Source organism: Homalodisca vitripennis, chromosome 5 (assembly GCF_021130785.1).
Source record: "Homalodisca vitripennis isolate AUS2020 chromosome 5, UT_GWSS_2.1, whole genome shotgun sequence".
NCBI classification, from domain to species: Eukaryota; Metazoa; Arthropoda; class Insecta; order Hemiptera; family Cicadellidae; genus Homalodisca; species Homalodisca vitripennis.
In genome coordinates, this window is record NC_060211.1 from 52,457,347 (window position 1) to 52,468,866 (window position 11,520).

The following is an 11,520-nucleotide window of genomic DNA, read 5'->3' on the forward strand; positions in this document are numbered from 1 at the left end:
TATGCTGAATTTTATTATTATTGTTGTTGTGATTTTTTAATGATATTATATTTTTACTTCTATAATATATATATATATATATATATAATATATATATATATATATATATATATATATATAAATCTTTATAACACTACTTAATGCATGAATATTCTGTTGAGAGTATAAATTGCTCTTTTAAGTTGTATATAAGTACTTATTCAATTGTTTATTATTATATTTCTTACTTTTATAATACACTTTCTAAAATACACTTTTTTTATTTTTAATTTATAGGTATCTAAATGCATCCATGCAAATAGTGCATGACAAATTATGAAGATGGTATCAGTAAATAACGTGCACTAGTTTCATAATGGTTTCGAATACAAATTGGCTATTCAATTTACATTCGAGTGGTTTTGTCAATCGAAACTTTTCGATTGTAATTTCTCGCAATCGTACATCATCACCACCGACGTGTGAGAGACCAAACCTTCAAACCAATACATGTAACATGTGTACATTCAAGATGAACATAACCTAGTTAATAGTTTATATGTATTTTTGACAGAATAATCGAAATAAAAGGTAAGTTTTGGTGCTAATTTAGTGTTAAAACCACTTTTTGATTACCATAGTAAGTATAATACACAATATTTGTTTTGCTATGACCGCACGTGCCTGTGAGCATATTTACACTTGTTAATTTGTATTGTGAATAGGCCTAAATGTATTTGGAATGAGCACATCAAAATGACAAAGCACATGAACATTTTTATTTTGTTAGTATTATTTTTATAAAATATAATTTAAATGTTTGTAAAAACCAAAATTAGTTTGCAGAACTGAAAACCATGGTAGAGCTATATCTGTATATAATTTTGATATAATGATCTTTAAAATTACTTTGAACAAAAAATAATAAATACTATAGCCGAGCTCAATTCAGTTGTTAATATTGATAGAATTATGTGTTTTCAGCAACTGGATTACTCACATGAGGGAATTGACATTGCGAGTGTGACTGAAAATGTATCAATCAGCCCAATTAATTAACCTTACAAGCTCAGTATTCTCATCTATACTTTTATATCAATTGATAGTCTAGGATTCGAGATGCGAATATTAGGTATCAATGATTATATTCTTCGATATAAAAAACCGGGTCCCCTTATTGTACCCTCCCTGGCTAAATCTTGTATTGGGGTCTGACTAGCCTATTTTGTTGATCCAGGTCAACAACCGACAATGACCTGTTGACAGAGTGCTAAAAATTAAGATCATACCTCAATGAAACTTGGAACAAAGAACTACTATCCCATTTTCTATACCGCTTGTAAATTTCAAGTAATCAGACAAATTTAAGTGTCTAATTTTGGATATTACTGGCCGTTAGCTGTTAACCTCGGTGAACAACTGGAAATAACCTGTTGACCGGGTACTAAAAATTGAGGTATCTCCTTGAAACATGGAAAAAATTTCAAATTTACAGGTGATATATAAAATATCATAATATTTATTGTAATTGTGTAGACAGATTTTTGTGTTAAAGATGGTGTTACCAAACATAGAAAGCTCAGAAAAAGTTGTTGGATTTGATGATGATGAAGACTATGAAGCAGAAACAACAAAAAAACATTCCACAAAAAAATTGGGAGGTTTTCATCGGTTGGGCCTTCACCCATTGGTTCTCAAAGGAATTCAAAAAAGAGGATACAAAACTCCGACTCCAATTCAAAGAAAGGTAGGTCTGCCAATTTATCTGAAGACAATTGTATGCTATGTAAGTTTATTTGTAATTCTTTCTGTATTAATTATGCTATGTTCCACATCAAATGTTAAAGACTGGCATCACTAACTATTTTTAATGAGTGTGCTCATGTTGAACAAGTGAATACATTGAATTTTGATTGAGTGCAGATTTGATTTATCCTGTATTTAATTTACCACTTAAGGTTGATTTAGTTTCTTACAGAAATTGAAGTTTCATTCTGTTTAATCGTATCCTTTTTTGTTGCTCGTACCTTCCCTATTATAAATATATAATTGCAAATAATAGTTTTAGTATTTTACTATGTGAAAAAAATACACAAAAATTTGAGACATATAAGGTTTGTGCATTGAATATTCTGTTCATTATTTAACTATTTTCCATCATTGTCATGTGTTCAACCATATTGGACTATTATTGAAAACGACTTTTATATGGCTCACCTGTTATCACTTTTTACTTTTACCAATTCTTAGAAACTTTAAAAATAACCTTCTTGATTAAAGAATTAACGTTTGAATTTTCTTTTACGCATACTCTACTCTGGCCACACTGGACTATTACTTGGTTTGACATCTAGTGAATCGAGGTATCATGCACAGCTATGAAAGTCCTTTGGGTTCCGATAAAATAGTTGAATGCATACTCTTGGTTAATTAGCTTGTTTCAAATCAGAAGTAATAATTGAAAATGACTGAAAAGTATAAGTACTTCCTCTAGGAAATGACAATAACCAAAATTTGTATCAGGGACTTCTCAAACCTCTCACAAATTATATTTTTTGTGTGAATATCTTTTCATATGCAATATTTTTCTTCTGGAGTATTTTTTGGATTAGGGTTATAATAAAAATCTGTTAAGAATATTGAGAGTGGTTTTATTGTTCAAAATATCATCCATTAAATGGTTATTATTTTAATACAATGATTACATTGGACAGTTCTATTGAAGTTAAAAGCATTAATGTATCCTGTAAAAGTGGATAAACAAATATACTACTATCTCCTTGTTTGAACAGACAATCCCACTCATCATGGAAGGCAGAGATGTGGTTGCAATGGCACGCACAGGTAGCGGGAAGACAGCCTGTTTCTTGATACCATTATTTGAGAAATTGTTGGTCAGACAGAACAAGAACACTACCAAGGCTCTGATTCTATCTCCAACAAGGGAACTCGCGTTGCAGGTAGGACATAATTGCTGATTGAAATACATATTTTAGATTTGATCCAGTTTAATTAAAAAAACTAAACAAGAAAATGTTTCTGCAGACAAACAAGTTCGTGAAAGAGTTGGGCCGGTTCTGTGGTGTGCGTGCAGCTCTGGTGTTGGGTGGAGACTCCATGGACAACCAGTTCTCAATGATGCACAGTAAACCTGATGTTCTTGTGGCCACACCTGGAAGGTTCCTCCACCTCTGTGTTGAAATGGAGTTACGCCTCTCCGATGTGGAGTATGTTGTATTCGATGAGGCCGATCGTTTATTCGAGATGGGTTTCGGAGAACAGCTGCGGGAGATCGTTCATCGACTACCGGACTCACGACAGACACTGCTCTTCTCCGCCACGTTGCCCAAAGTTCTCGTGGAGTTTGCCCGAGCTGGCCTCACAGATCCAGTGTTACTCAGGTATAAATTACTGCACTTTTAAGATTGTATTTTGTAAAAATTTATACCCAAATATTGAATTTTGCCTGTCGATATTAGGTTGGATGTGGAGAGCAAGCTGCCTGACACGCTGGAGCTGTCGTTCATCTCGTGTCGTTCTGAAGAGAAACCTGCTGCTCTAACGTGTTTGCTAGACCATGTTGTGCCTAGTGATGGGCAGGTGGCCATTTTCGTAGCGACCAAGCATCATGTGGAATATGTACACATGGTGGGTTTGTACATAATTATAATTTCACTTGTTTTTATAATGTTATACTAAACAGAAAATGTAGACATATGTCTAAAAGTTGCAGAAAGCTCTAACCATTTCAATAGTAAATCACAAATAATTATTTATAGCAAAAAATACTATTTCTCATATTGTACTGCCAATGATAGGTAAGATTTAACTTAGTCTCGGTTTGCAGAAGCAGTGTGATGAAACAAGAGCCCTGACTTATAGATCTGAAATATAATAACTAAAAGGATTCAAAATTTTAATCACGCAATCAACTGTTCTCAAAACACAAGGCTATATTGTGTCCATGCATAATAATATCTCACATGTAATAAATAAGGAAGCTAGAGAGATAAAAATAAAGTACCAAGAAATTTGAAACCTATAACTTTTATTTACTAAAGACAAAAGGAACTTATTATTTGAGAAACAAACATTTTAATTGAACCAAGAGCAAATATGTATTAGCGCCAATGACAGTAACTAAGAATTGGCATCATTGACAATGTTTATCAATATTTTGCAATGGAACATTGTAAATTTTGCTGTAGATGTAAACAATAATATTAATCATAAGGCTCAGACTTATGATTAATATAACTTGTGTGTGTTGTGTCAGTTATTGGATCAGGCTGGAGTGTCAAACACTTTTATCTACTCAGACTTGGACCCATCGGCTCGGAAGATCAACACGGCCAAGTTCCAGACTGGCAAGGTGCGAGCCCTGGTAGTAACAGACGTGGCAGCCCGTGGGCTCGACATCCCTTCGTTGGACTATGTTATCAACTACAACTTCCCTGCCAAGCCCAAGCTTTTTGTACACAGAGTCGGTGAGTTAATTGGAAGAATTGAGTGTTTACAAAAACTGAGTGTAAGTCTCAGGAAACCATAAGAAATAACAACTGTTCTGTTTTAATATAATTGGCTTAGCTATGGGGAAGCCTATCACTCAAGAATCTGAAAAAGTTAGTTTTGTCTATTTGTCCTCACAGTATCTCAAAAATGAACTGACCTCTAGATCCAATGAAGCTTCATTTCTATGTTAGCAACACTGAGTTCGATGATGGGACATGTCACTGTATGGGAGTTGGCTGAGCTTGAATATTTTTAGATTCGTCTTATGGAGAACCATGATGTCAACGAGAAAATTGCATAATAAATAAATTTGTAAAAAAAAAACTATGTACAATCAAATGTGATATTTTTATTTGTAGAGTTAAACAAGAAAATAATAGAATGGTGATGTTAAGTCTGTGAATGCGTGACAATATTTGATTTCAGCGCACTCTTGCATTGTTGTACCTTCCATAGCTCACCGAAACTTGGACTATTTGGACATTGCTAGGAAATCTAACTTCATGAACAAAAACATTTAAAGTATCATGTGGTAAGATATCTTGAGAAAGATTTCATCTGTGACTTTAAATGTTGTGTGAAACTTTGTTTCTACATAGACAAGAATATGTTCTATTATGGTACATGTCCAACAATGAAATTTGGCTAAGAGTAATTTTTGTGTCAATTTTTTTCTGTATTGTTTGTCTCTTTATCTCCCTGAAGGACATCCCGAGAACTGAATGAGCTTTAGATTAGGAATTTTGCATGCAACCTCCTGTTACACAACACTTGGTGTTGTACCTTGTTCAATAGAAATATGAAACATCTTCAATTAATTTCTGACTAAATATGATGATCTCAATTCAAAAATAATATGATTGTGTTCATGTACAGGGCGATGTGCCAGAGCAGGAAGGCCAGGTACTGCATATTCGCTGGTGGCTGGTGATGAACTGTGCTACCTGTTGGACCTCCAGCTGTTCCTGGGCCGCAGCCTGCCTCTGATAGATACGGAAGGCGCTACCACAGCGGAGTCAGGAGCGTTAGGGCGAATCCCTCAACATCTGCTCGATGACCAACTTAGCAAGATACAGCTTTGGCACAACAACAACTCAGGACTTGTGAGTCATTCACTGTACCCTTAAGTGTACAACAAACTTAATTGTATAGGGGTAGTACAACTCATATTCACAAATTTAAATACATACCTTGTTTTATTTATCATACAAACAATAATAATGGCTACAATTATCAAATAACTCAGAAATGTTCATCCCATGGCACTCTTTTATAAATGTTCAATGTGAGAACCCCCTTGTGACAATTATCAAGTCTATAAATGAGTTCTTGTCACACTTTTCCAAGAGTGTCCTGATTGATGCTTCAATGGATATTGTAATCTTCTTACAAAGGCACCCTGTAAGTCAAGTACCACTTGTGAATGGTGTGATTATGGGAGAATGTTCATTAAATTTCTCACTAAAATTATGTTACATACTTACAAATGATTGGTTGTTGTGAAAATCACACAAAGTGCTTTCTTGTCATCAAAGTTAGCCATGATACAATTTACATGGTTGACATACCAAACAGCTGATAAATAACTTTATGAGTTTCTTTTAAGTTGATAGTCATAACCTTGCAAGTACGGCTGGCCGAGTTGATAGCTAAAGCGCGATAGCAATAATAGAAGCAGAGCGCCCTCTCTGTAACAAACAAAGTATTAGCTATTGGAAATATCCAACATAAAACAGTTAGGTGTTCATTTCTCCAGTTTGGATTAAAGAAAAGTGATTTTTTACTGCAATTTATGGTGATCACTGATTTATAGAAAGTTGCATGCCAACAGCTAGCTGTTCATTTTCGAATGCCCCTGAATCAGAATTCGGCTATAAACACCAGTACGGTTACTTATTTATTGTTAACTTTCCATGTTTATTAGCCAAGTTTCAGTCAGTAATTCAAGATTATTAGTGTTTTACTTTGTGTTGTAAATAATGGCAAATTTAGCTAATCCAAACCAGATCAAACCCAGTCTCTACCCAGATGAATGTTTTGAGGTTTATCTCGCCAAATTAGAATTTTACTGCAAAATTATCAGTGGTTATCCATATAACCCAGATATAATATTTCAGTGTTAGTTAAAAATAATAACATGGTTTTTTTAATTAGGCAAGATAGCACCAATTGCCTTTATGGATATTTACGTCTACATTGCATACATTTGAATACCTATTAAGTTATTAACTTTATCATAAGCTTGAAAAAATTATATTTTTTTTCTTGTAAATAAACCTGAGTGTTCCTAGGTATAAATAATCATTGATTTTTTTTCACAACTTAACGTTTGATCAGAATATGAACTAGCGCTTTAAGGTTAAGATTTATTAACCTAGTAGTATCAATGATTTAAATCACGAACATCATTGTACTAGCCCTATATTTTATGTCAGAAATATTTGTTTTACCGATGTGTTAATCTGGATTTTCATCATTTACAGAATAGCCAGAGGGTGGTCAGTGAGAATGCTTACAAGCAGTATCTCAAGTCAAGGCCGGGGGCGAGTGTGGACAGTGTACGGAGAGTAAAGCAGCTACCTGTCAACACTCTCGGCCCCCATCCTGCCTTCACTGCTCTCGCCACACCTCAAGTTGACCGTGCAGCTTTCCTTGCACAAATAAAGAATTTTAAGCCTCAGGGGGTGAGTTCTTTAGAGTTTGGACAAATTGCATAAGTGCTTTTAAAAATATTGACGATTAAAATGTTTCACCAAATTATAGCTGCATAGGTGTGTTGAAAGTTATCCTTTAAAGGTATATCTAGTCTGAATAATCTAGTAGTTTTATCTAGCGTGTATATTCTATGAAAACGGTTTTAATTTTATATTTTAGGATGTTCTTTTAATTCTAATAGTAACTTTTTAAGAAATAAATATAAAATAAAATAAATTTTATTTACAATTTATAAAAATTGCATGTACATAAGTTGTGTTACATTGCTTTGAAATGCTTTTTACAGACTGTTTTCGAACTTGGGCAAAGTTCTCGTATAGAATCTTACAAAGTTATGAAGACCAAACGTAATAAAGATAATGAGAAAATCCTGAACTTCAAACAGAAACTTCAACCCAAAGTCACAGATGAAGGTCAGTTGTATTTATATTATGAGATATCACTATGTGCTTATTATGTGTGAGACACAATTTGTGTACTAAACTTCAACATACACAGTTTATTATTAAGTCAAAATGTTAATGTGGAAATATTTTACTTAATTTCGGTTTTAAATCAAATTGTATTTAAATTTTTGTGTAAATTTTTCTAAAAATGTTTTATTCTTTTTATAATGGAACAAATATGTAGCATAATTCAGTTGAAAATAAGTGACAACATTCAGAAAACATTTGAAATCAATGGTACCCATTGTTAAAATGAAATTCCCTAGAGAATTTTCTGACTCAGTTGTGAAAATAGGCAAATTTAACTAGTCATATTACTATAAAAGATTTTTTGTTTCAAATTTTGATTAACAACTAATACATTTTAATATTGAAGGCACAATAACAATAAACAGCATAGTTTTATTATAGCAACAGTTCCATAGCTTTAAATTAGGAGTAAAAGTAAGATGCCTAATAAATATGTATTATGTATTTATATGTATATTGTAGTTGGAGAAAATAAGAGAGTCGACTTGGAGTTGAGTGATTTGGCAGACATCAGCCGAACTTTCAGTCGGGTAATTCTGCCAGCCAAAAGGAGGGAGGCTCAGATCGGAGGTGGAGGCAAGAGGCTAAAGGTGGGAGGGGTGGACAAGGAACACTTCATCCCCTACAAGCCGGCAGATGCTCACACAGAACAGGGGTGAATATGATTAAGTTATAAGAGCATTGTAATTACATTACATTAACTGCTTCTTTTAATGGTGTTTTTAAGCTGAGTCTGTTAAGAATGAGTTGTGCATTCCAGCACATGTTGCCGAACAAAGGCTCTTGTATCATGTACACTTACCAGATCTACGATGAGAACGGTTGAATCAATGCTGAACTGTTGAGTTCACCTCCATTTCATCTTCCTCGTAATGTAAATCTGACATTAACACAGACTTGACTCCTGGAATCTGGAGTCCACCTTCGTCTGAAGAGATAAAAAAAAAGTGTGCTGTGAAGACGTTCAAAATAAACATACAAAACGTAATTTTTGAAATGATCTTTAATTTGATTATAATTTTGTTTTGAATTTTTTTATGCTCTCAAAAACTGTTTTTACAAGCTCAAGATACGTCACCTTTAATACAAAAAAAATTATTTACGCTATAAGTCACACTATGTATATGCAGAATTTTAGAATGGAATGTAAATGGGTAATTTAAAAAAAATTGAGTACACACTGGTTTGGTTTGCCATTGTTATTTACCTTAGGTAAGATACTGTGTTTTGTAATCAGTTACATATGAAATTATCTCCATAACCAGTTCACTTTTTACATATAATTTGGTTAATACTTCTAAATTTACATACAAAAACATTTTTATCTATCTTTATGTAAAAGTACTAACCTTGGATCTTTCAAAGCTCTTATTGCAATACTCCTTGTAACAAACTATAAAATTGAATTTATTTCCCTTCATATTAATTACAATTATTCATAATACATGTCTTTGTATTTTTTAAAGATATTTTTCCAAAGCAAGAAAAGATAACATCATCACTTCAGTACTTAAGATTACGCTCTTCCTTTTGCTGTTGATGGGTCCATTTTTTGCAAAATAGTGTATCCTGGCACCTCTGATACATCTCTTAGTTGTGGGTAGAAAAAAATTTGGTCTTTTCTACTCAATTTAAAATAATTACACCTGTAACTCATATCAAACTTTTTGATGTCTTGCCCAATGGTTTTTAGACTTGCGGTGGAGAACTTCCAACAGACGGCAGCGCATGCAATGCTAGATATGACAGGAGACACTGATCAGGCTCTGAGACAAAGTCACCGTGCCAGGATGACGTGGGACAAGAAGCGGAAGCGGATGGTGGGGGTCGATACCAACAGCAAGGTAGGCAAGATCAAGTCCGAGTCTGGCACTTGGATCCCAGCCACGTACAAGAGTGGACGGTACAAGGCTTGGGTTGAGCGAAGCAAGGCGGGCGAAGATAGTGGTAGCGACAATGAGGACCAAGAAGACAGCAATACACGTATGTATAGTTTGAATATAAACATTCAACACAATCTTTTAATGTCTTTAGATACTTTATTATATTATCTATATAGTAGAGTGTCAATAATCTGGTTTTGATTCAAGTGAAAAATTGCATTTAGTAAATATAATTCTGTAATTAGTGATAATGGAAACGTCATTGTTTATTCCGTTCTTTGGGAACACTATTTTATTTAGAGGTAATACATAAACAGCAGAATGGGATGAGGACGAAAATGAAAGTGATATTCAAGAAGCAGGACCTACACAATCATTTACAGCAGCAGAGACACATGTCAAGGCTTAAAAAACAGTGAGAGATCACTAACCCTACTTCTTCTTTTTTAAATGTTGGGATTTTGTCACAAAAACTAATGACCAAACATGATTTTTTAAAGGTTAATATACTGTTTAGTTGTGTATTAATTAGCAACATTTTGATGACATGCACAGATGTATTTTGTTGTAGCAATTCTAGAATAAAATGTGACATATTTTATGTTCTTCATAAAACAACTAAATTAATTGCAATGCTGTGCCAAAGAATGTTATGTTTTCATTAAAAGAATTTAAGTAATAATGGTTTTTACAGTTTTAAATTGAAAAATGTACTAACCTCTTATGGTTTAATTTCAAAAGTCCAGATAATTGTATAATCTGGAAAGAGCCCAGTGCCTTTTTTTTAAGGAGAAGCCGATTCCCTTTTAAGCGTTGTTCTGCTCATCATCATGGGCTACTGATGTGTGTGAGGCGAGAATCTTATCAAACGGAATAAGGGTAATAGTCGATACAGTACAACGTCGATGATGGTACTGATAAATAGTGCAACAGTCACAGACAGGATTTGAACCTGCACTATCTCTAACTCAGATTCAAAGCCGGCTGTCTTGGACCACTTGGCCATTGGCACTCCCCGATAATCCAGCGTAATTAATCCAAATTATTGCTGTACCGGTACTGTATTTATCTAAATTAGCTAATTTGTTACTAAAGTCTATTGTGAAGTGGGAAAAGGGATTTGGTTTTAATTTAATGAATTAACACAGTGACAGACTTTGTTACTTACAACTGGCAGGTTGTTTGAACTATATCCGCCAGTGACATATAAAGTAAAAAGACAGACATTAAAAAGGAATAAGATACGGCACAATAACTATCCTAATTACATAAAGTTCCTAGTTTGTAGTTCTGTTTATCTTGAAAATAAAAACTAATTTATTTATTGTAATATTTTTGTAATGTGCAACATATACACAAACATTTCTGAATTATTTTAAAAGTTTTATCAGATAAAAGTGATTTTCTTGACGATTGTATTATTTCCAATAGGTTTAAAAACAACTCCCAACACTCGCTGGGGTCGGCACAATCTCAAAGTCCAACAGAAAGCTAAGATCAAACTGAAAAACACTGACCAGATCCTGAAACAGCGCATCATAGCAGAGAAGAAGAAGAAAAAGAATGCAAGGAAAGGAAAAAAGAAGAAAAAGAATTAAATTGGTTGTTAATCAAATAAATTGTTTATAAAATTAAAATGTTTAAACAAAATACATTGTATATATTTTATAAACAGCTCCTTTGACCCATGTTCATGGAAAATCAGAAAACAGTGGCATTTTTCAATAAACCAAACCTTAGTTTGTTTTCATGCAAAGGCTACTGTACTTAAAATTAATTAAAGAGACTATAGTTTTTAAACATAGTTTGAATCAAATGTTTAGAATAAAAATTAATAAATCACCTTAAAAATTGAAAAAATACAAATAAATAAAAAATTCGTCAAACATTTCAGAAGAAACTTGTGTTGTAGAATAGTCAGTCCCAATTTTTACAAATTTAATGCTTTGTTTGTT

The 11,520-nt window shown here is 33.3% G+C and overlaps 1 protein-coding gene across 5 annotated transcripts; it reads left to right on the top strand.

Annotated features, from left to right (window-relative positions):
- Positions 1 to 456: 456 nt before the first annotated feature.
- On the top strand, positions 457 to 11,209 carry LOC124362188 (ATP-dependent RNA helicase DDX54). Of its 5 annotated transcripts, none has more exons than XM_046816469.1 (12): positions 457 to 570; positions 1,535 to 1,726; positions 2,772 to 2,939; positions 3,025 to 3,380; positions 3,459 to 3,627; positions 4,256 to 4,466; positions 5,368 to 5,594; positions 6,975 to 7,175; positions 7,493 to 7,619; positions 8,145 to 8,337; positions 9,376 to 9,665; positions 10,997 to 11,209. In XM_046816469.1, the coding sequence occupies exons 2-12, from the start codon at positions 1,535 to 1,537 to the stop codon at positions 11,161 to 11,163; spliced, it is 2,301 nt and encodes a 766-aa protein (XP_046672425.1). In that variant the 5' UTR covers positions 457 to 570; the 3' UTR covers positions 11,164 to 11,209. The 5 variants fall into 5 exon arrangements, with proteins under 5 accessions (XP_046672425.1, XP_046672429.1, XP_046672428.1 ...); XM_046816473.1 differs by having other exon boundaries at positions 472 to 570; positions 1,520 to 1,726; XM_046816472.1 differs by having other exon boundaries at positions 495 to 619; positions 1,516 to 1,726.
- Positions 11,210 to 11,520: the final 311 nt, after the last annotated feature.

Bases quoted from the DNA above. Each gene is read 5' to 3' on its own strand.
- LOC124362188 (XM_046816469.1), top strand. From the start codon at position 1,535: ATGGTGTTACCAAACATAGAAAGCTCAGAAAAAGTTGTTGGATTTGAT. The intron at 2,940-3,024 runs GTAGGACATAAT...ATGTTTCTGCAG, and splicing joins CAAGGGAACTCGCGTTGCAG to ACAAACAAGTTCGTGAAAGA. The intron at 5,595-6,974 runs GTGAGTCATTCA...CATCATTTACAG, and splicing joins ACAACAACAACTCAGGACTT to AATAGCCAGAGGGTGGTCAG.